The sequence below is a fragment of the Polyodon spathula genome, chromosome 2 (assembly GCF_017654505.1).
Source record: "Polyodon spathula isolate WHYD16114869_AA chromosome 2, ASM1765450v1, whole genome shotgun sequence".
Lineage (NCBI taxonomy): Eukaryota > Metazoa > Chordata > Actinopteri > Acipenseriformes > Polyodontidae > Polyodon > Polyodon spathula.
The window spans coordinates 81,786,065-81,811,478 of record NC_054535.1 but is presented as its reverse complement, the minus strand read 5'-3'; the positions used below and the strand labels follow the sequence as shown (position 1 = coordinate 81,811,478).

The window sequence follows — 25,414 nt, the reverse complement described above, 5'->3', positions numbered from 1 at the left end:
CATGGCCGCCAGTACAGGTGACTCCCTGAAAAGGGGCCCTGGGCCTTTGGCAGCAAATTGCTAGGGCTGCTGCTTTGCCTGAGGCTTTTGCCTTCGCGCTTGACAGCAAAATTTATTGAAGTTCACCCTTTGTGCAGCCGTGGGTTGTATTGTTCCCCCTCTGGCTTTAGCAGGAGCCAGCTGTGCCGGTCTCTGAGGCTGCTGGAACCTTGGTCTCCAGTTTGGTGCCAGTCTACGTACTGGAGGCGGCCTCTTTGGAAGCAGGTGAACCAGTTCCTTTGTAGACTCCTGCGCCCGATGAGAGTGCTTCATCATGTCATCTACCGCAGGACCAAAAGTGTGTCCTGGAGTAAATGGGCATCCAGCAATGGTGCCTTGTCACCATCCCCTATGCACACCTGAGACAGCCAGAGCTGACGTCTTGCAGCTACTAAAGCAGCCAGATTCCTACCCACTGCTTGCCCATTGAATTTTGAAATATTGATAAGGTTTATTCACCAGCAGCAGTTCCTTGAGCTGCAGTGGCGTGGTTCTGTAATTCTGTGAAAGAGACTTCAACAAACAGCTCTGGTAACCAAGATACTGTTGCAATTACCCAGCCGCACAGCAAAAGCGCCAGCAGAGTAATCCTTTTTAAGTGTAATTTCAGAAATTCTGCATTGCTTATTCGGGCAGGTTGCATTTTTATTTAAAAGTGCTAACTTTGGGGCTTGCAACAATGATGAGATAGCGGCATCTACTGGTGGAAAATCAGCCAAGCCAAAACTTTCCATTTGTTATCTACAGGCCATGGAACATCCCTGGCCTTTTTTATAAGTAACAAAAGCTCAGCTGATAATGACACATGCACTATAGGTGTAGCGCCATCTTAGTCACCCTCCTCAGAGGGGAACTCTTGATCAACTGCCTCCTCAGAAGCAGCGATAGACAGCAGATCCTCTTGCCACTCTGCATGTACTCCTGCCTGTGACTGTAATGGTGCAGATGGAGCAGCTGTACACAATGCGGCCACGAAACAGCTCAGCTGTGCACAGTGCAGTACAGTATTATGGGCAATGCACAGTATACACAGTACGGTATAAACAATACGGTACAGTACTAATGACATATAATTCCCAATGTACAGTATATACAGTCAGTATATAGCACGCAGTAGCCCTGGTATGGGGTACGGTATAAGAACGGTGCACATGGTATGGTACATTGCAGAGCACGGTCCACTACCATTACAATAACCTCGTTCGCTAAGAACGGTAGTAGATCAGTGACCTACAGTTAGACGCAATATGCGGGGATTCCCAACTGTATAGCTTTTGGCTTAACACAACACAGCCCTAAGACTGGAGGAAGCCTGCTGTCACGATGGCAGCCCTCGCAATGGTACTGCAAGCAGAGACCAGAGCAACAAGGAAACACTGTGGGAAGGACTGCATGCAATCAGACCCAAAGCAGAGCTGAGCCCAGCAACTGCTTAGTGAATCGGAAAGGTAACTTCATTCATTGTACAAAGTACTGGCAGGAACGGTACCAGGCCTGACAGTAACCTACAGTTACCACTGGAGCGATAGAGGGATCCCACCTATAACGCTTTTGGGCTAACCAATAGATCGAAACCCAACCCATACATGATAAAAATAGCCACAACATAACCAAACCACCAGAGACAACATTTACCTGTTAGATACTTTTAAAACAAGTCAAATTTGGCTAGAAAAACACCTATCTGGAATATAGCAAATATTTCTTTAGAAATAATTGATTATTGGGGTTTTGTATAGATACTTGTAATATTAAAGCAGTTAACAATATGAATTTAAAAACAAAAATATAATAAACACATTTTTGAAAAAAGCAAATAACTAGTACATTTTTTTTTTTTTAAATGGAATAAATACATTTTCTTAAAATGTTTTCACCCATGTGCAGTATCCACATTCCAGCTGTATAAAGTATGTGTAAAGATGGGTGAAATTCTCAGCAAACAAGTGCATGTACTCATGTGTACTGCTGGGTATAAACATTTAAAAAATTGAGACTATTTGAGTGCCAATTAATAGATACTTAAAAAATGCATACATATTGGTACATGATGAATATAATATAAGCGTATATAACTGATGTAAACGTTGGGTTACTTGCCATAACCCTGGTTCCCTGAAAGAGATGATGACCACCAACCAATACTATTAGGATATGCCTGCCTTAGGTAGGTATTCGCTGAGCATTTTATGTCAGAGCTGCTGATAAGCCCCTCCAGGGAGTCCCTCTTACCGAGGGAATACGTAGTCGATTTGCGGACCTTGCTTCCTCTTTTGCATTGAACCTGTGAATGCAAGTGATACGACCTCGCAAGGTTTGGTGGTTGTCTTCTCTTTCAGGGAATCATGGTTACGGTAACCTAACATTCCCTTTCAATTCTAAGACAAACACCAACCAATACTTTTGGGGGGGAAAAAAGCCGTCGTGAGGGAGCGTGAGTGGACAGCATTTGAGGGACGCCTCATTACCACAATCTAGTGTTGGTGGTGTGTGCGTACAACCTCAAGGACCCTTGTACCTAATAAAGGTGTATAGGGATCTACCACATTAAGTCGGTAGAACATGTTGAATGTATGAGGGGTAGCCCAGCTAACCGCAGTACAAATGTCAGTCAATGAGGTACCTCGAAAGAGGGCCCATGACGCAGCCACACCTCTGGTAGAGTGCGCGACCACCCTCCCAGGTGGGGTTAGGCTGGCATTAGTATATGCAGTCGACACTGCGTTGAGGTGTCTCAGGTCTAGAATTGGGAGAAGGCATGTGGCCTTTTTTAACTAGAAAGTATGCGTAATACAAGACGGATGGCTTATCTGAGTAGTAGTTTCTCGTCTACTTCATGAAGGTGTAACCGTGATCCCTCGAAAGGGAGGTCCCATGCGGAACTGTGTATGTACAGTGGTGAGCACCCAGGAGTCCAAGGTGCAATTGTGCCAGTATTGCAGCTGATATGTGAATGCACACATAAATACTGCACAGTCACACTCAAATGTCCCCAGCCATTTAAAGTAGAGATATCAAAAACACAACCCAAGTTTCAAGAAACCACTGGGGCAGCCTTGACCAGCACAAAGCAAATAGACACAACTGTAAAACCAACGGGGGTCAAGGTTGCCCAATTGTTACTACTATGTTGGTGTGTGTTTTTCAGATACAATAAAAGCAGATCATGCACATTTGTTTTGTGCTGGGCAAGGCTGCCCAAATGGTTTCTTGAAACTTGGCTTGTTTTTGATATCTCTACTTTAAATGGCTGGGCACTTTTGACAGCTTGCTGTTTTTTTCACATTTCCAATGTGTTTTTGTTTCAGATACAGTACATGTGTAATAAATAGAAAATTAATATCCTCTCTACAGTACCTTCCTTAGCATAGATAGCTGACTAAGACAACAACAGTAAATTAACTGGTAGAGGAAGAAACTAGAAGATTCATCACAGACCAAGTTATTTCACAACTTTCCCCACTTCTACAGGTTTTCGGTGCTATAATGTGATATACCAGCAATTGCTTAAAAAAAAAGAAAAAGTACTAAAATCAGGAACTTACTTTATGCAGTACCTATGATGAACAAAGGACTCAACACAATCATTACTGAACAACCTTCAGTATTCAGATCTTAGTCAGTCACTTAACCCATTCAGGGTTATGGGAAAAGCAGACCACGAGGAAAAGTCAGATAGTTCTTACTGCTGCACTATGATGAAGCATGTGTTCGGAGCCTGTTGTGTTCTACAATTTTTTTTTTTAAATAAATCTTATAGTGCTAAACAGGCTAATGTAAACCATTTTAAAAAGTTTAAAAAGTCCACAGGTTTTGTTTGTTTTTTTCCCCCCCTCCACATTATGTGACTTCCCCAGTTTTCCCTGCCAACTTAGTGTATCCATTTACTAAATCAAATGTTTTCATTTTAAAAGACAGTATCAGGTACTACATTAGGGTAAAGCAATCCCATTGGCTTGTACTGCCTTGATCATTTCCTCTGAGAGAGTAATGCTGTCCCCAGTCCTGCTCAGCAAGTTGTTTAGACCCTGAAGACACAGATGCGGTGAAATTACCTTCATGGAAAGAAAAGGAAGCATTTTCTTTAACCTAGTAGTATCAAAAGTCATGTGTTTCTTTCAAAATTTCACATTTGAGACATACACAGTGAATAAAAGTGCAAGACAGGTTAGATTTAAGATAGATTTTAGAAACTCAGATCTGTCAAAAGGGACAGGATATACAGTATTAGAAAATTATACAAATAAAAATACCAAGCATTAAGTAGTGGTTTCAATCTTCTTTAAATGTATCTTATCATTTAATAGAGCAATAACATCTTTACATATTATCACATTTTGCCTTTGAATACCTGATAGTGATGTTTCCATAATTAGTTCCAGTTAATTCATTTAATAAAGAGAAAGGACTTTACTAGGACACCAACTCCATGTGCTTTTGCTATATATTAGTAATTCTGAAGAAATAAGAAATATAACGGAATACACTAATATATAATTGCTTCAATACAATGTCTCCAAATTAACCATACAAGTGTGCAGCATGTTAAATGAATGGAACATAATCAAGTACGAGAGATTAATTAAAAACAAATTTGTTAAATTACCCTGCTCTTTTTTTCATTACTTATATATACTGAGCATCAAAGAAGCTTATCACTTATATCTGAGCACTAAAAGAAATGTATCACTTATATTTGAGCATCAAAAGAAACTCATCACTTAAATAAAATTCACTAGATGTGATCGCAAAATAACAAACTGTTTTAGAGCAGGTGCAGTGACTTTTTATTGTGATTAACAATTTATATCATCGGCCAGTGTTGTGACTGTTGGTCTCCCAGGTCATGAACTGTCATTGACAGAGTGTGTCTGGTTATACCGTCTCACCAGGTTTGAGAGTGCTGGCTATGAGCACCCAAGACGGCGAGCTACAGTACACTGCCCTTATCCAGCCTCTAACACACTGATTGCATGAAGGTGTTGATCTCTTGACAAAAATGGCATTTTTTTTTGTTTTTTTCTGTGATTTTCTCTATTGCTTTTATTCAAGATTGCAATTCAACAGCCGAAACCACTCCATATCCAGTGTCCAATCAACTGTCTCACTAATTAGGTGATTAAGTGCATATGCTTTAGTCATAGTCACTCAAGCGTGTTATGGTCAAGAATGAATGATCGAGTGAGTAAAAAGAAACCAAAAACATTTCGTCAATGTCCATCAATTATACACCTATTTCTTTCCGAAAATAAATGCATTATAATAGTGATAAGTTTCTTTTGATGCCAGGTATGTAACACTTTTTTTTTTTTTTTTTAAATTACAAAATTTGAATTAATTTGAAGTTTGAACCCCTATGGCTATGGACAAAGGTTTTGCATCAGCAGAATTTTTGGACTGACACAAATTAAAAAAAAAAAAAAAAAAAAAACTATGAACATAATTCAGATCTTTTATTTACATCATGTAATCAATGAAATGATATCACAAAAAAAAAAAAAGTCTTCCAGAAGTCATACGAATAGTACAGTATTTCACATTGAAATGTCACATTTTTTAATTGTGAGTTTTTCATTTAGTATATGGAAAACTACAAAGTGGTATGTAATTCAATATGTTAATGTAACATTATTCAGCAGGTTTCATTCAACTGTGAAGCAAAGCTAGTTAATTCTATAGGTTGATGCAAAACTTTTGGCCATAGCTGTAGTTTAAAAAGTCCAGTAGGTGATGTACAGTAGTAAGACTCATCAGCTCTCCACATTGTCATCAGAATGCAGTTTTAAACTGCAGTTTAGGGTCCCGGTAGTCGTGTCTTCAAAGTTTAGAAATTGAAAGTTACACTCATTTTCAAGCATTTTCTTCCAAGTTTTTACTATAAAATGAAAGAAAACAATTGATTACATTGAATAGAACATATATATATATATATATATTAGTAGAATCTAATAAATGTGATAAAGCTAACAAAAATGTCAAGACATTATAGGGTACTGTATGGTACAAGTGGACACCCAACTAATTGCTTAGCTGCTCTGACCTTCAGTGGTTTAAAATCATTATATCTTACAGAGCACCCTATAATAAGAATTAAACAGTATAGCCAATTTTAATGTGATGTCATTTGCATCAGATAAAGAAATATCACATCAATAAAGGTTTACAACATATTAAATATGGTTATCATAAAAGCAAAATTCTCAGAGGATTAACCTTGCATATTAGATCATTTAGCTTCTTTACAAAACAACCATATGATATTCTATACAGTAGATTTCTTAATAGGCTGCAGATGCTTGTGTACATAATTCTTCATGTTCTAAACTTCTGAAACATACTGTATTCTGGTTCATCAGATTCAGAGGTCGGCTGAGCTGTGTCCTGCAAGGCAGGCAGATTTTGGGGAAACTCATCCTGGTCATCATATCCTTCACCTTTCTCCAAACTTGCAACCATCGCTTCATAAGCGTTCCTGGCTTCAGACGAAAGTTCAATGGTTTTATGAAAATGGTCCTATAAAAAGAACATATACCCTCTTTACTGGTACGGATGGGTTACCTACCACAGCTCTGTCAATACGGCTTTCAGTTTTCTATATTAATATTAATAGTGGGTGGGGGTGGGGGTGGGTAGATGACAAAATGTTATTTACTTAGTAGGGGTGCACAGATAATCGGTAGCCTATCGGCATGGCACCAACAGAAAAGAAAAAACACAAATCTGCTATCGGCAGTTTTTGTTATTTTAGCTGATAATGTACACTTACACAGACATTCATGCTTGAATTTCTTCCAGCACAGAATTTAATGTTTGGTCAGGCGCGCTTACTAATGACACAAGTACACCAAGACACAAATTTTCCCCGACTAAAATGCAGTAAATACGTCTCAAAATAGCGGTGCTTAGATTTTTTTTATTTTTTTAAATCTTTGACGACAACAATAGGATAGAGAATTGTCTGCAGAACAGACTTGATGCTACATTAACTCCAACGATGAACTGCTAGTGGAATGTTATTCTGATGCCTAAAAAAATAAAAATTGGTCGAATTCTAAATAACATTGATAGTTTAAATTGTTGATGTAGTTTAGAGTACATGTAGCCTAGACAGTTACCAGACTAACATTCATCCTAAATAATGCTTTGTAGTTGGTTTCAGGCTGACAAAACCGTAATAAATATAGGTGTATTTATTATTCGTAAGAAAATAGTAATAACCAGGCAAATTATTGTTCAAGTGCAGCATCAATGCGGGGTAGTTACAAATCTGCCACTACAGCAGCAACGGCAACAATCTCCCTAACTTCCAAGGAGTTATGGGCTCTCTAAACATTAAGTGGGAATTACCTTTTGTAATTTTTGTTTATCTTGTCTGTTTACCTTAATCTGCACTGGTTGCGGGTGTATTAGGCGGCATTTTGAAGCTGGACTTGTTTACTGTGCATCTTGTTTAGTAACAATTTAAGTTGGGCTGCAATTTTAAGCAGTGTATGCTTAAAATATGAATTTAACGAACGTTGTTGTAGTTGATATTGCGTAGGCTAATTTGTTTTCTACTCTTAAGTACAGGTTGAAGTTATGATAAGCAGCATTTGACAGCAAGTGGCTATAAAAAAATTTCACATTTTTTTCTTCTACAGAACTGTTTTTACTAGTACAAATACAAACTGTTATTTTTGTGACTGTTGTAAAATAACTGTATAAATTGCTGACAAGCACAAAATATAATACTGCGTTATTCTTTGTATTATTTTTCTGTAGTAAATGCAACAAGTAAACAATACCTGTTCGTTTTTGGTCAAATACAACAAATAAACGATATCTTAAATGTTTAACATAAACTATTTTATAATTATAAATGTTAAATATAGGCCCCATGTCGTCTTCTAGTAGTTTACCTGCACTGTCTATTTATTATCAGCATCAGCCGATATGGGTAGATAACCAAAGGCTATCGGTATCGGCCAAGACAATCTCATCGGTGCACCCCTATTATTTAGGTAATAAGTTTTATTTGAAAAATTGCAGCGTTTCATAAGTGCATTTTAAATTATTGAGCATTCTCTTTTGTTGAACTTACCTGGGCACCATCGTAACTGAAAATACCTACAACACTAACGGGCACAGCCTTATTTACACAGCGCCCGAGGGTTTTCCGAGCGAGAGCAAACACAAACGGGACATTTTGCTCACGGCAAGTGTCAATAATAGTGTGCAGAGCTTCATCCAACCCCCCTGTCAAAATGAAGAAAAAGTAGTTGAACTGGCAGAATCAAATATTCAAATCCATAAGACTGGTTTGTTTTTGGTTACCTTCCATGAAAGCTATTGGCCTTAATTATTAGTTTGCATGTCCTCCCATGATAAAGCACCCTATTGTAAGAATTGTTATCTGACTAACTATACTTGTATTTGAATGTGTCCCTTCCATCTCAAAATTAATTTATCTAAATAAAGCAAAACTACTAACACCTTCAGATTCCTGCTTTTAGTAAACAAATCTCCATGTTTAAACACTTCCAAGTTTTTTATTTTATTTTAGGAAACCGTTTATATTCCTGTTGTCAGCCCCAGAATGGAAACTACCTTTGGACTGTACTCTTTCACAGTTGGGGGAGATGATGACACACTTCAGTTTTTTGAGCTTTAAGTGCTTAAGGACTTCTCGGAGACCCATGACTAGCCTGCGCTTCATCTTGGCTTTCAGGGGGTCCTTCAGGTACAAGCGATCTTGGAAGCGTACCAGCTCCTTCAGCAGGTCTATCACAGAATTATCAATTTCTTTACTGAGGACTTGGCTGCAGTACCTAGACGCATTTAAAAGAAAAAATACAACTCCAAAAAGCATTTCAAAAGTTAAAATTTGATGATGATTCTCACTAATAATGAATTGTCACAAACCAGTCAAGGCATTTGCTGGCATTGAACAGTAAGAGTAACCGACAAAGAAAGTGGCGTTTTGTTACTTTTTGCACCACTTGCTGGGAAAAACAAGTTTGTCGGTAGCATGAGAAAGTAGATCACCCAAGATCTTTATCCACTCACTATATCTATCTGTCTATCTATCTATACACAATTATTGGTTAAAATGCTAGTATTCAATGGAAAATGATTCATACTCTCTAAATCTCCTGCTGTGTATTTTGGGCCTTTTAGAGCCAGCCTGGTTCTCAACAGGAGTCAGTTCATCGGTCTTCTTTTGCTCTTCTTCTAGCTGATCGGGCACATCAGGAGTGCTTTGACCATCTGTAAAATCTGCACAGGAAAATAACATTTGTTGTTTATCCCCGATACCGGTTACACTGCCCAGCAAGCACAAAGCATTATATACAAGATACATTATATCTCCTTTGGTGAAGTGTTCTATGTAGAGACAGAAACGAGAGCCCTGAGTGTTCAATTGTATGTGCAGATATCTCAATTATCTCTGGTGGATACCCAAGTTGTTCAGATACCTGTGGTATTTAAAGATTCATGACCCTCAAGTTCTTCTTCAAACTGCTCCTCATTCTGTACATTTGATACTGCGAGTTCAGTTGCTGGATTCAGTCCCTGTTCTTCCAGTAACCGACACTGTTTCCTTTCCTCCCTTTCCTTTAAAATGATCTGCAGTGTAAAATCAGAAGTATTTCAAATGAATAAAAATCTGTTTTGGAACAAAAACAAAAGTTTTCTTGGGATTAATTTCCCCAAAGGATTAGTCTTAGCAGCCCTATCCTTTCTGTATTTCTTTACAGTTGACAAAAGAGATAAAATGAACCACCAGTTTTACAAAGATGAACAAGTTTAAAAAGTACTTTCTACCTTTAACATGACAGCCAACAGATGTTGACTAAATTCCAATAATATTTTTTGCATATAGACATCACCGTGATGTATACTTTGCGCTCCAGTGGTACTAGTAGCATACATGGAATAAGTTGCCGTGAAAGAACAGTAACCAAACAATGCTTTCTTTATTTGTATTAATGTACCAACAGCAGCAGTACACAAACTAACCTTTTTCAGAGGTGATGGTTTCTTAGCTTTTGGAACCTCCCTCTGCTTGCCTTTCTTTACCAAAGGACTTGTGGAATCCAGGGGGTTGTGAGCCACTTTTTCCAGCTGTCTGGGGTGTTTCTTCTGCACCAAGGGATTTTTAGGAACCATTGGAAGTGCACCTCCAACTGGAATTAAAAAAATAATAAAAAAAATCAGAAACACACAATGAGAACTGTTTTTTTTAATTATTTTATTTTGAGAATACCCGGAATTTCATATGGCAAGTCACATATTCCCCATTTGAACTACTTTACATGTTGCACTACTGGCCTTTGGTATGTACCAGAAGGAATGCTGTCTGCCAGGTCGGCTTTGACACTGGCTTCTACAGCATTTATACATAACACATTTCCACGAATATAATGAAATAAAGAAAACGCCACACAAGACGCACACTCAGCACAGAAAGTTAATTAAGCAGAGGGGATTACTACTTTACTATTATCTTTGACAATCCATTATTTTTGGCTTGGGAATATGAATATGATGCAGAAGCAAGCAAAATATTACCCTAATGCAAAATTCCACGCAACCCCACATAATGACATTCCATGAAGAGGTTTCAAAAGCAGACAACTTGCTTTTTTTCACAAAAAAAACAAAACAGCATATCATTTACAATTTCGTGCCCACCTGAGAGTACTACTGGTTTTGCATCCTGCTTGGATTTCTGAGCTTGCTGTTTTCGTTCCAGTACCTGTAGCATGTCACCAAGATCAAACTGCACTGGATTGTTGCTCTTTTTACCACTTGTCTTCACAGCTTTCTAAACAGAGAAAAAACAAACAAAACACAAAGGATATGTCAATGTTCATTTTAACCTCTAGCTGGTGACTGAAGTATGAAGATACATCAAATAGGTACAAATACATCAAAATCTAGAAGTTTTAAAACAATACATTTAACGTCAATAGATATACAGCTTTAAATGACAGGCTATCATCATACATTGCCTTTAGTAACAGCATTTCACCACAAGACATACCCTTTAAATGTTTTCAGTTAGTACGGAAGCACACACCATCTTGAAGCAACAGTGAGTTTTCTTAACACTGACATATGCTGCCATCTTCTGGCAGACAATAAAACTGTCCACCCTTGTTTTAATATAAAGATCCAATTATACTTGAAATAGTATTATAGACTAAACAAGTTTCATTAAAGCCCAAGTAACACATTCCCTGCTCTTCATGAAGAGCATGTTTAGAGGCTGTAAGCTTCTTTCCTACAGACATGTACTGCACAACTGAAAATTAAAATGGAAGCTGCTATTTTAGTAGGGCATTTCTCTTCTCTCCAATTACCTGTACTATCTTTGTTTCTGTAGTGTTACAAATAGCCTGACTTGTTGGTATCTTTGCAGTCTTTTGGTCTTTTGATGACACGACTCTCTCGGCAGTTGAATGAACAGATGTACCAACACAACCTGTATTGTCTGGTATCTGGAAAACAAGGAGGAACAAACAGAGAACACGTGAATTAACTTTATATAAGAGATTATACAAGTGTCTACCTTTGAAACTACATATCTGTTAAATTAGATATGTATGTTCTGTTTGTTTATTATACATTGAAGGAAAAAAAAAAAAAAGTGACCCTTTTTATTTCAGAAATACTAATTAGTGGTGCAACACAGCTCAAAATATGGGGAACTGTGCTCTTTTTCTGAGAAACTGTATTTGGCACACTTACTGACCCAACAAGTAATTCCTGATATAGTGCCAAGCACTGCATGGAAACCACCATTATATAATAAAAATGAAAACATCGCCATTATAACCAGCTGAAGTCACTTATTACTGCTGTACTAACCACATAAGCTGGTTATTTCTTATTTTTAGTGCTATGGAATCTAACGGCACACTTTACTGACCTGTGTTGTAAGATGGCCTCCGATATTGGGTTCATGTAACTTTCTCTACAGATAGTCACATATACAAACTCACAAAGATACATGTAGAAACTTGAAAGAAAGTTATATGGCCTGTTACACAGCATAGCTTAAGTATTAAAACATGAAGATAAAGTATCAAATGAATTAACTGGAGTCTTAAGTTGATTTCTGCAACTTAAGAAGCAATTAAGGAGAACTTTAACCCTGTGCCGTCTACGAGGTATGATCATATTTGGGCAGAACTATATGACAACGTTGTGTTAAAGCTTGTAGTTTGGTAACCTGAAGTCAGAAATTAAAACCCAATATATCAACAGAAAGGCATTACGTAGACCTTTCCAATGATATATGTTTGGTTGTGGGATGTGTTATAGTTGTTTGTATATAACCCACACTTCCTAAGAAATATTAATTGTATAATAATATTTGTAAAACATACAAAATGTACTATTTTTTATAAACTATGTAGAAAAAAAAGAGAATATAGGAGCTGCGCAAATTTTATAAGGATTTCAAATCTGAAATTAGAATTGAAATTGCTTATATAGTTGCAGAACTATACAGGGTTTTGAAATGCGTGTATTTTACAAAAAAGAGCCGAAATGGCGAATGCAGGTCATCTGTGAAATGTAACTGGAAACGTAATATTATCTTGTTTGTGATTTTATTTATCTGTATAGAGGTAGCAATATATATCTCACACAAGATGTTGAGTATTTTTTTTTTATTGTTATTTAAAAAGAAAAAAATCTTGCGAATACAGTATGCTACTGTATTGGTAAAAAAAAGAAAAAAACATACTACCAATAAAAAATAGCTAAATCATAATACAAGTAATAACTACATCTAAATAATTATCCATTGTTTTACATACACAGAAACTATGAAAAACGTAGGGAAAGTACACTAATAATTGAAATACTCAGATGAATGCAACTCGTTTACATTAGTTCTGCCTCCGCCCGGAGAAACATTTTCAAAAATAAACAAATAATTAAAATAACAGTAAATAATTAAATAAATAAATAAATAAATAAATAAATAAATAAATAAAGGGGGATCTCACGTGTCTGTAAAGTAACTTAAAAAAACTATTAATTATTCCCAATTCTTAGATTTTAGATGGGTTATAGATCCCCTTCTAAACAGGCATTTAGAAGGCGAGACAGACGTTTCAAATGTGCGAGTATCCCATTGAAGTCAGCTGTAATAGCTGATGCAAGTTAATCATCCTTGTAGTTAAAACAATGTGTGTGTGTGTGTGTGTCTGTATAATATATATATAATCTCCCCCACACACCCCTAAACCAATTACATGGAGACATTCACCATAGTCATGGCTATGACTCAATGGGGGAAAAAAAAAACAAATAACCATGATTGCTAGTTGGACAGCAGAGAAATGATGTGTTTTGTAATCAACATCACAGTATCGAAATTAGAGCACATTGACAGCAAAGGGTTAAGTTAAGGTGTTACAAGCAACTGGCCACTGGGCTGTATATTCTGTGCTGACAGGTGGTAATTGCAGCACTTGGTTCCCATGGTAACCAAATCAAACTCAGTTTGGTAAATACCTGTAAGTATTAACTGTCTAGTAATAACCTGGGAAATGTGGAAAATGTTATAATTCTAGGTTACAGTACAGAATTTTTGGTCTTAGCTGCTCCACTAAAAGATAATACATCAGTCAACATTAAATATCAGATTTGATAATTAAATGAAAATAGCTTGTCTATAGTAAAGAAAAGTAAACTAACTGTATAAAAGTTATTTAAAATTGACAGTTAAATAGAATAAAGAAATTAGTGCAGGCCCAGGGCACTGCCAAAGATAAATAGGTCATTTAAATCAACAATTCTGTTTAACACCTACCTCATGTTGCTTCTTTGCAACGCTGCTGCAGAAGATGCTCTGGTTTGCAGAACGATGTGCTTTGTTAGTATTGCCAGACGCACCTGCCAGATCAGGGAATTCATCCTCGTCCTGTTACAAACACAAAACACGCAGCATCTTAAAAGAGTAACAACAACAAATAAGTATTCCGGTAGTACTGAAGTGCTCATTACATTTAAACTTTGATGCAAGATATTTTTTTCAGGATTCAGGCTTCTTTATAACCTGTTTATTACAGCATTACTGTATTTGTAACCGTTCCTTAGAAAGGTTTCATTCAATTTAACTTCTAACGGTGGGGTTTAAATTTACCCAACAATTGACTTTACAGCTGTAAATGGGAAAGCAGTCCTTTTCCTATTTGTGTTAGCATTGAGAAGCAAAGCAACATGTTACTATTAAAAAATTAATAAAACATTGCATGTTACATGCTCTTTATGTTACATGATTGGTTTCATTATCTAAACAATGATAGAATTTAGATGAATCAGTTAGGTTCAAAAGCTCAATAAGTTCCTACTGATTGCAGGAATAGGTTTTGGGCTTGCTTTTTGCTAGTGAGCTTACCACCACCCACAGTGGAGGGTCCAACAACAGCTGTGCTTTAATTCTGTGGACGAGCATTAACTACAGTAGCTGGCAGAGGACAAACTTGTCAAATATGACTGTGGAAATAACTTATAGAAGTAAAACTACTGTACTGTCCCCTTAATTTAATTTAAAAAAAAAAGACTGGGGAGGTTTTTTTTAAAAAGCAGTTGGTGGCTATGTGCTCCAGCTACCAAGCAGGAAGACCTAAAGCAAGCTTGGGAGTACCAGCACGTGGGACATGATTCATGTTATTTAGGGTAAACTAATTTACTCCATACATGCAAATACACTGAACTGAAGTCTACAGTTCTAAATGTACAGCTGCTTTCCCTCCTACCTCAAACTTAGGCAGCTCTTGAACTACAGCTGTGGTCTCTTCGGGCACTGGAGCATTGCCTGGTAGCTTTGGTTTCTTCCTTTTCTTCTTTTTTTTCTTCTCAGTGGGTTCTTCCATGTCTCCTTCACCTGGTTTCTGCTGAGTATAGAAATTGCATGCAGGCTTCAGGATTAGAAACAAACACTAGTTCTGCACCAAGCCCTGGAGTTCAAAGCTACCCTGGAATAAGTCCCATTTGTTTCCATCAAACTTGGATGCAACCCAAAAAATGTAAACTAAACAGTCTGCATAAAATAAAATGTAACTGAAAAAGCAAAAACGCCAAGTTGGTAAACTGTTAAATAAGCAATATCCAATTAATATTTATTTAAATAATCTGAATTCTGTATTATTAAATTGGCTTAAATAAACTATACGTACCTTCAGGTGGTATGGCCACATGGACTGCCCTAAATAGCAAGTTACACTCTATTGTGTAAAGAACAGCAGCAGTCCCCGTGTGATATTGGAATGAGATGGGATTGTGTATAAGATCAGTTTTAAAGACTAGGTGGTGCAGACAGAAATGTAGCATTATTGTTACTTGTTAAGGGCCACCTGTTCAGAGATTTAGCAAGGTCCTGATTGCTATATTCCTGGCAACTGACTTAAAATAATGTACACTGGCAACGTTGCAAGTTATGGGATGTCATGGATGATTGCTTTGGGAGTAGAGCAAGGGCCATAATGGATTTAAAAAAAAAAATTATAATAACACATTAAAATGTTCCATTTGTTTTTGTTTATCCACCCTTCCCTCTCAATCACAACAAGCATTTGCAGTCACAATTTAATTTTAAATTGACTTGATTACCATCTTTTTGAATCCCTACATATACACATTGTGTTTATTTAAAAAGAAGATTTAAACCAGTTTATCTGAAAGGTCCAGTGGGACAGACAGATAGTCTATCTTTACCTGTATAGCTCCTGGTTTTTGTTTGGGATCTGTCACACTACGAGGCAATTCTTTTGGAGCAGGCTTCTTGGGTGGCAGTGAAGCAATGTTAGCCCAAGACGATGCAGGACGAGAACTAGGCAAGGAGCTCTCCGAAGACTGGGCTGCTAAAATTAGACACATACTCTTTTTAAAGCACTTGGGAGTATTAGTTACAGTCCCATCCAAGACAATGACATGCCTTAGAAATAATAATCACAGGGGCTTAAAATGTGTACATTGCACATTACATTGCATCATAAACTAAAGATTGCACATGGTTTTTTTTTTTTTTTTTTTTTTTTTTTTTTTTCAGTGCCCTCCATAAGTATTGGGACAGCAGAGTCAAAATTGTTATTTTTGCTGTACACTCAAGCAATATGAAAGTATAATTAAAAGATGAATGAGGCAAAAGTACAGAATGTCACCTTTCATTTCTGGCTGTTTCAACACACATGTGTCTTACCAACTAAGAATAACAGCACCGAGTTCCATCCCCCCATTTTATGTGAGCATAAGTATTGGGACATTTGGCTCACAGGTGTTTCTAATTGATCAGGTGTTTCCTGTTGCATTGACTGTTCACACAAAGAGCTGTGACTGTGTAGTCTCAGTTCTATCCTTTGCTTTTGCCTTTGGAGTCTGCGTTTGGGTGTCAGTTGGCATAATCCAACATGAAGACTAAGGAGCTGTCTATGAAAGAAAAGCAAGCAATTTGGATGCTAAAAGAAAAAAAGAGGAACCCAATTAGAACCATAGCACAAAAAGTTGGGCATTGCCAAAGCAACAGTTTGGAATGTCCTGAAAAAGAAAGAAACCACTGGTGTCTTCAACAATTGGCAACAACCAGGTTGGCCAAGGAAACAGCAGTTTGACAGAACAATGACCAGAGCTGTAAAAAAAAAAAAAAAAAAAAAAAAAACCCTTGCACAAGTGTCAGTGAAAACACCAACAACCTCCAGAATGCTGGGGTAAAAATGTCAATCTACTGTTCGCAGAAGACTTTGGCAGCAGAATTACAAAGGCTACACTGCAAGATGCAAACCTCTGATCAGCACCAAAAACAGAAAGGCCAGATCAGAATTTGCTAAAAAGTTCTGGAACAGGGTTTTATGGACAGATGATACGAAGATTAACTTTTATCAAAAGAGATTAGAAGGCAAAAAAGTGTGGAGAAAAAAAGAACTGCAGATGATCTAAAGAATACCACCTTATCTGTGAAGCATGGTGGAGGTAGTGTCATGGCAGGGGCATGCATGGCTGCCTCTGGAACAGGCTCACTCATCTTTATTGATGATGTAACGAATGATGGCAGCAGCAGAATGACCTCAGAAGTGTAAAGAAGCATCTTGGCTACCGATGTACAAGGAAATGCCACCAGACTCATTGGGCAATGCTTCACAATGCAACAGAAAAATGACCCAAAACACACTGCCAATGCAACCAAGGAGTTCATCAGGGGAAAAAAAGTGGAAAGCTCTAGACTGGCCAAGTCAAATCTCCTGATTTAAATCCGACTGAACATGCACTTCATTTGCTGAAGAGGAGACTGAAGTCAGAAACTCCACAAAACAAACAGCTGAAAATGGCTTCAGTAAAGGCTTGGCAAAGCATCTCAAAGGACGATACCAAGAGTTTGGCGATATCAATGGGTCGCAGACTCGTTGCTGTTATTGCATGCAAGGGATTTGCAACTAAATACTAACTTTTATACTTCTTCCATTTGCTTTACGTTGAATTATCCCAACACTTATGCTCACATAAAATGGGGGGATGGAATTCTAAAAGTGCTGTTATTCTTAGTTGGTAAAACATGTACTGAAAATGAAAGAAATAAAAGGTGACATTCAGTACTTTTGCTGGATATTCATTTTTTACTCATTTTTTTCATATTGCCCGAGTGTACAGCAAAAATAGCAATTTTGACTTCATTGTCTTAATACTTATGGAAAGCATTGTAAATGGTACTGTATTAGTTAGGCTGGCACAAGATATTACTTTAAATTCAAAGTACTTGTTACTGCAGTACAAAGTGCATGCAAAACATATATTGTTTAAATCCTTATGTGGTGCACTGGATGTACACCACATGAAAGATTTAAACAATTATTTCATTAGTTGTTTAGCCACTTTAAATGGAATGCTTGCTTGTACGTTATAATATTCATCCTCCCATTCCTACCTTGCAATGAAATGGAATGTGTACTTGAATCCACATTTTCATTTGTAGAATTTTGTGGAGGGAGGGCAGTTTCTTCTCTTCTTGGAAGTTTATTCTAATAAGACAAATTATCAGTTTTTCATGAAACAAACAATGTAACATATACAGTTATAAAATGTATAAGCAACTAGGATATTTAAGAAAGAAATACAGTGTGTTGCCATAAAAATTCTGTGTTCTGGTTCTGTTAAGTAAAACCTGGACAACTAAAAAAAGAATAATTCTGATCATACTTTATTAAAACAAACACATACTCACTGAGGCCACTCCTGACAGGTTAGTGAGATCTGAGTGAGAACGCAGTACATTGCTGTCATTGTTAAAGTAAATGAATGTTATAATATAGTCTGAATGAAAACCATGTTTAATATAATAACCACCTTATTTGAATGAGGAAGCAGTGTGTCTGGTCTAACAATCTGACTGTGGTTAGTACTCGATGGTAAAGCTGAAGCCCATGTTGATTTAGGATTGTGTTGGACTGACTGAACAGGGCTACAAATGGCAGAAGTCTCCAGTTCAGGAAAATCTGCAAGTGTAACTTCAAATGAGTCAGCCTCCTTTGGATGAGTTTTAGGTTTTCGACTTCTATCTGGAAAAAAAACAAAAAAAATAGAACTTCAGTTTGCAGGGACAATTTAAATAAAAACTGAAAAAGGAATCAATACTTTTTGTGAACATGTGTATCTTGTGATTAATAAAAGCAGCAGAATAAGCAGAACTGCATATTAAATTGTGAGGACGTCTGCCTGTCCTTACATAATGTCACTTACCTGTTTCCATGTACATAACGTGGATGTTGGTCATGGTGATCTACTTTTTCCACTCAAAGCTACATTTGTATTGACAGCCATGTGTAAGAGAAATATTACAGAAAAATTGGATTTGCTCAGCGTGGAAAAGTACTGGCATCTCGATCGCATAACCTTGTATGCTTTGCTTAAGATATTGCCTGCCATGGAAGAGTACTGTAATCTTGCTCCTATAACCTTGTACGCTTTGCTTAAGAAAGTTTTGCCTACATTGCAGGTGCAGCTGTGAGACAATGGATAATAAGATGAGCTAGACTTGTCTTTTTTTTTGCTATACACACAAAACAGCCATTCTGTTATTTGCTTGCTTAGCTATATACCACGTATGCATAGTTATAAATTGTTTGCCTTATATGCCAATATCTGAATCATCATTGGCTAGCCTTCTGCCTTACTGATAGTTTTAAGGTATATAAGAAACTGATCCAACTCTATGTTGGAACACTACTCGATGATTATCTAGCACCCTGTGTGCTGAGAGTGTTCAGTTTGCAAACTTAATAAATAAAGGCCTGTGTGTTTGGAACTCGCAGTCTCTCTTTATTAGAATTTCCATGACACATGTTGGGGAACATCATTACTAATCCTTGCAATCCATTACATCAGAGCAGCACATACATATTTCTCTGCAGTCGTGATGTCATTATGCATTGGCAAACAGCTCTGGGTTTGTCATCAACAGGTCTGGTCAGAACAGGCAGCCAAGACAGTATTTAGTTAAACATATGGGACTGCTCTTTTACCCAATGGTTTCATTCAGAACAAGCAAGCCTATTTATACCCTAAATAGCAGCAGACGTTTACCTGATGTAATCACACCTGCTTTCTGTGGGTTTACTTCACGCAAAGATACATCAGCTGGGTTTTTATTTGATTCCTGTCCCCGAATGCCAGATTCAAACTTTGGATTTCGTGCCTGTAAATGAGATACAAAGGAAAGATTTCTGGCAATTTCTACATATCTAAAGAAATGCATGTTCTTGAAACAGTAAATGCTAAAACAAATACATTGTGTAGCGCTGAACAGAAATGTGTTTCACCAATTATCTGAATGTCATAAACAGACTATTGCAAGAACTATGAAAACTGGAGAGGACCTTTGATGACTGCACAGAGGCTGAAAATTCCCCTGATGAATCACATGGCCCTTCTGTGTTCTTGTTTTGTCTGGTGTTACTGCAATTTCTGGTGTAGCCATCTCTATTTTGGAACGAAGCATGTGCACGCTTGTTTATTGCAGGCTTCGCAGAGCAAGGAGGAGAATATTCTGCAGCAGAGGTAGCTGCCAAAGACAGTGCAGAGAGATTCTGTTGAGATCTGTTGCAGTTGATGTTCTCTGTGTATATCTGCCTAAGAAATAATAATAACAAAAACACATTAAAAACACAAGCACTGCTCAGGATATAAATATTTATTTACATGGAACAGAACATCCAGTACACTTAGCATTTGTACGTTTTTGGCTAAACATGGTCCTTGGGACAAAGCACTACCGGAGCAGAAAGGTTGAAGCCAATCGAGTCACAGTTGCAGATTTATACTGTGCCGAGGCTCAAACGTGACTCGTAATAAAACCTGGATTGGCTTAAACTGTTACTTCAAGTCTAAAAAGAGTATAAGGTAGCTGGAGGTTTAGTATAAGCTTCTATCCAAAATCAGTGTGTTTTTTTTTTTTTTGTACAAATATTAAAACATCCTTTTCCAATAAGATTCTATGTTTGAGATATATGTCACTTTGTGATTAGAGTCTGGTATCTCAGATTCTGATGGGTTTACACGCTTTAAAATAATTCTTAAAACTGGAATGAATACTGGCCACCACACCCGTCCTCCACTCATTGCAAAATCTCGCTTTCATTTGGAGTAGTGTTTTAACTTCTACTCCTTAATTTAAGACCCTTTGTTCACATGTTCTCCTCTTTACAGTATCCACACCTCTCTCATGAACTGAGGGTACCACCTTCCTGGTTAAAGTCTCAGGAGAGACATTAGGCCTATGTCTATTTTTGTACAGTTACCTTTATCTTGACAGGATTTGAAACATCCTCTTTTCCAATATTTAGGCATGAGGTGTTAGTTGGGAAGGCACTAATTACATTTTCAATAACTAATGATTCAAATGAACTAAAACATTAACAATTTTTGGAAGCTAGCAAAACCTAAACCATGTACTGCAACAAAACAAAAAAGTACATTCTGCAGATACTGCACTTACTCTTCTGCACATAGCCCCTGGACATATGGGTTGCAGGTAGTCAAGTAGGGGGGCAAGACATCTGCTTCTGGGGGTTCAAGTGTGCTTTTGTAACAAATTTGCTTTGGAACAAAAGGTTTAACATCAGGCGATAATTTGCTTCCCTGTGGGCAGAATATTATACATTTTAGGCTTTAAATGTACAACTGTTCACATAAATTACTGTGTTATAAATGTTTTATAATGGTGTGCCCCGCATAATACTGTTATTAATAAAAATATGCACTGTTGACATTACTATACTTTTTTTTCTAGAAATGTCTAAGGTCAGGTATTCTAATATATTGTAGATAGTTAATATGATAAACTCTAATGTCCTTGTAAATTCTAGTAAATGTTGATGAGCTGTTGCTTGGAAGTCCTGATGGTAAAACACAAACATAGGTTTGGCAATTATATTCGTTTAAGAAACCGTAAAGCGACTTTAAAAGTTGCATAAGCAATTCTTCAACCAGCCTTTTGAACTAGGGTGACCAGTTCAGCACAATTGCCGGGATTTGAAACAGGCTTGGCACTCACCTGAAATCCCTAATCTATTCTCTTTTATCATACTGATTGTTAACCTTTGCTCCCCATCCACACTTACATACTTTTTACCGAAAGCATGAATGTTCGTGAACAATATTTTAGAACACACGCAAAATACCTGTACAATAAAAGTACGCAAAGGCATACTTTTAAATTGATATCTACATTAAATCACAAACACCACGGTAAACTTGGACTTTTGTTTTCAGACGAAAACTGAATATTAAAAATGACAGCGTCACAATCTACTTCTAACTGTGTTACTGTAAATTGATCGTTTCTTAATCCAAACTAATCTAAAATCGAATTTTAGTAAAGAAAATAATATCTTCACAATACCATGGACAAATGATCAATTTACCTTGGTCTGTGCTTTCGATGCCATGGTTTTCACTTAACTACTACAAATCCGTAGTGAAATAGTGAAACCAAAACGCCATTCCCTCGTCACCTCTATTAAGTTAAATAGCCCTACTTACAGTCACAAACATCCGTGTTCCTCTGCTCGTGACTACGGCATGCTGACAGGCACAATCTGCGTGCTAGAAAGGAAGCTTTAAAAAGCGGATTGACAAGAACCAATTGAAAGTCTACTGGCAGCAGCCTTTTTGTATTACCATATAAATCATACTGCCAGTAGTTTAACTCCGGGGCTGGTGAAAGACCAATATATCTAGAATAAGAGATCGGCTTCAGTGAATTATAGGACAATAATTTCATCAAGTGTTTCTGTGACGTCACAAATTATGAGACTGGGCAAAGGTCGAGTAATTTATAAACTGTCCGAGATGGAATTGTTTTCCTGTAACTCACTGAAGAAGCCCATCTATTATTATTATTATTATTATTATTATTATTATTATTATTATTATTATTATATGGATACCCCTGTGATGATAATATTATAGAAGCGAGGTTCAGCAGTAGAGTTCGTTTTTTTTATCGTAGCGTTTCAGTGCTGTACAGACGTCTATGTCGTTATCCGTTCTCCAGTTTTCCTGAGATACGAATTTTTTTTTTTTAAGGTATTCTCATTTTGTTGATCATTAATGAACATTTCTGTACTGTGGGTGTTTTCGAGTGACTGAAAACAATACATTTTGTGTTCGAATTGAGGAGCCGAATGGGTCAAAGTTCAATCACTTTTTAACGTCACTACTGTGATATTGTGTTTTTTTTTTTTTTTTTTTTTAAGAATGTCTCAGGATGCAAATAATAGCCTTCATCGAGATTTAATCAATTTAATTTCGTTGTCAGGGGCCGATTTAGGTATCTTTGACCCCGGGACATCATTTTATAAAAATGAAAAATACATAACCCTCGCTGCCGGGTCGCACCCCAATGCAAGCATATGGTGAAAATACTGTACAAGACTAATCGAAAATATACTTTACAATCAACTTTAAGCTGAGATACACACTTAAACACATTAAAAAAAAAAAAAAAACAAAAAAAAAAACAAAAAACATAAAAAAACTCTAAAGGAGGAATATGAAATACGATCGATCAAACACTAGAGAAACAAATTGTATACAGGGTTGTAATACTATATACTATAGAAGTGAGAGGTCGTTATTACCGCCCACCCCGTTTCTCCATATGCTCATCAGTTAATGACTTGTATACTCCAGCGACCAAAATGTCAATGCCAAAATCATTTTAAAAAGATATTTTTTATGTTAATTAATGTTAAGAACGTATTCCATAAATGTGATCATTCAAAACAACAGCTATAATACAACCAGAAACTATCTAAATAAATCACCAAACATTTCGACTTCTGATTTAAAGGCACACTAAAGATGAAAGTCAAAAATTTGTTATTCATTTTCTATTCATTTCTAAATTAATGTTAGGAACTTTTTACAAAACAATTCATTTAAAAAAAAAAAAAAAAAAAAACTAAATAACACAGTATTTTAATACTCCAGGTACACTACATTACATTACAGAGCACTGTGAAAGCAATGGAAAAGAGGAAAATAAATTGTATTGTATTCTTGACAGAATCCCAAGGAAAAGACATGGCATTTTTCTTCAGCACTTTTTGGCAGTGCTGCTGTTCCTGCTTGAGCTGGACTTCCAGTGAGGTGTCAATTTTTCCAGCCTTCTGTCTCCTTGTACACAACAGTCAGAAGCATAGATCGCATATGTTCAGGTGAGTGTTATGCTCCCCCACTCGTATTGCATCTGTCACCCAGTGCGCTAGACGTTGCTTTGATAGAGCCTGACCTCTAGAGCGGGACCCGTAGCAGACAAACAGCTGGTTGGACTGTCTCCAGGATGCCATCCTATCCAAATAACAGTGCAGAGCTCGAACTGGGCATAGCATGTTTTGTCTACGGTCCTCCTCTGACTTGTGCGGGGGAGGTCTGAAAGTTTCCAAAACCACTGTTTGGTTAATATGGAATGAGGATACCACCTTTGGCAAAAAGGATGGATTTGTTCTTAATGTACCCGCGAGTCACTTCCAGTGAAAGCCATACATGTGTCATCGATGGACAGCGCATGAAGCTCACTTACTTGTCTGGCAGATGTAATGGCTATTAAAAGTGTCACTTTTAATGAAACAGGGCGCAGTTATGCTGACGCCATGGGCTCAAATGGAGGGCCCATAAGGGCCCGCAGTACCAGTTCTAGATCCCTCTTGGGGACCATACTTTTCATGGGAGGACAAAGCCTCCGAGCCCCTTTAAGAAACTGCACTGCCAGGAAATGTGCCCCAGGGGACACCGAGTCAATTTTGTCATGGCACACTGATATTGCTGCCAGGTATTGCTGCCAAAGTGGATGCTGATTTTGCTGCGTCAACCAGGTGTTTTATGAAGGTTAATATCATCTCAATCAAGCAAGTCACCGGCTCGTGACCTTCAGCAAGGCACCAGCCTTGGAAAACGTTCCATTTATATGAGTACTGGGCTCTAGTGCTCGACGCCCTAGCAGACTGTAGTGCAAACCTCGTCTGAATAGACGGCTCCGTTCAACGGCCAAACCCAGAGTTGGAGCTGGGCTGGGTTTGGGTGCCATAATATCCCCTCCACTTGGCTCAGGAGGTCCTTGCGCTGATCTGACAACATGTCGGAGAGGAGAGCAAACCAGGGGGGTCTCGGCCATCTGTGCGCAACCAGCAGAACCTGTGCTCGCTCCACCCTGATCCTCTCTAGTGCAGGGGTATCAATGGTAGGAGAGGGAACGCATACAAGAGCCCCTGTGCCCAGGGGTGAGCTAGCGCATCTACTCCCAGAGGACCCCCGTCTTTCTCCATGGAGAGCCATAGGGGGCAATGAGTGGACTCGGCTGTGGCAAAGAGGTTGACTCGTGCCGGCCGAAACCTCCCCCAAATCTGTTCCACCACTTGAGGATGCAGTCTCCACTCCGAGCTGTCTGGAGCTCCACTGGACAGAAGGTCTGCTGCCATGTTGTCCACACTGGGGAGGTGAACTGCCCTGATGGGACACAAGTTTCTGTGCGTCCAGGACAGGAGTGCGCTGCCTGAAGGCCCGGTGAGCACAGGACGCCTTGGTGATTTATGCAGGCTACCACTGTGGTGTTGTCCATCCGGACCAGCACATGTGTGTGCGCCAATTGCTGGCGAAAATGTAATAACGACAGACTCACTGCCTGCAGCTCTTGCTCATTTATATTGGCTTGCTGCCAATGTGCCTTCCAGTGACCTCTTATGACCTCGTCCCAGACTGCTCCCCTGCCCAGACTGGAGGCGTCTGTAGTGATCACTTCCCTTCTGTGAGGGGATCCGAGGGAAGATCCGAGGCGCAGATTGCCGGGACGGAGCCACCACTCCAGTGTCTTCCGGCATTGTCTGGA

The 25,414-nt window shown here is 37.9% G+C and overlaps 1 protein-coding gene across 5 annotated transcripts; it reads right to left on the bottom strand.

Annotated features, from left to right (window-relative positions):
* Window positions 1-5,676: 5,676 nt before the first annotated feature.
* Window positions 5,677-22,231, bottom strand: LOC121302057 (selenocysteine insertion sequence-binding protein 2-like). Of its 5 annotated transcripts, none has more exons than XM_041231874.1 (18): window positions 22,069-22,231; window positions 21,023-21,165; window positions 19,905-20,157; window positions 19,612-19,723; window positions 18,376-18,587; window positions 17,957-18,050; window positions 15,757-15,902; window positions 14,799-14,936; window positions 13,850-13,960; window positions 11,385-11,522; window positions 10,714-10,846; window positions 10,039-10,205; window positions 9,495-9,645; window positions 9,159-9,294; window positions 8,626-8,846; window positions 8,120-8,274; window positions 6,378-6,552; window positions 5,677-5,914 (listed from the first exon to the last, which is right to left on the bottom strand). In XM_041231874.1, exons 1-18 carry the CDS (start codon window positions 22,078-22,080, stop codon window positions 5,790-5,792), a joined length of 2,622 nt encoding a protein of 873 aa, XP_041087808.1. In that variant the 5' UTR covers window positions 22,081-22,231; the 3' UTR covers window positions 5,677-5,789. The 5 variants fall into 5 exon arrangements, with proteins under 5 accessions (XP_041087808.1, XP_041087787.1, XP_041087792.1 ...); XM_041231853.1 differs by lacking the exon at window positions 22,069-22,231 and adding an exon at window positions 21,951-22,062; XM_041231858.1 differs by lacking the exon at window positions 22,069-22,231 and adding an exon at window positions 21,951-22,062 and having other exon boundaries at window positions 14,799-14,933.
* Window positions 22,232-25,414: the final 3,183 nt, after the last annotated feature.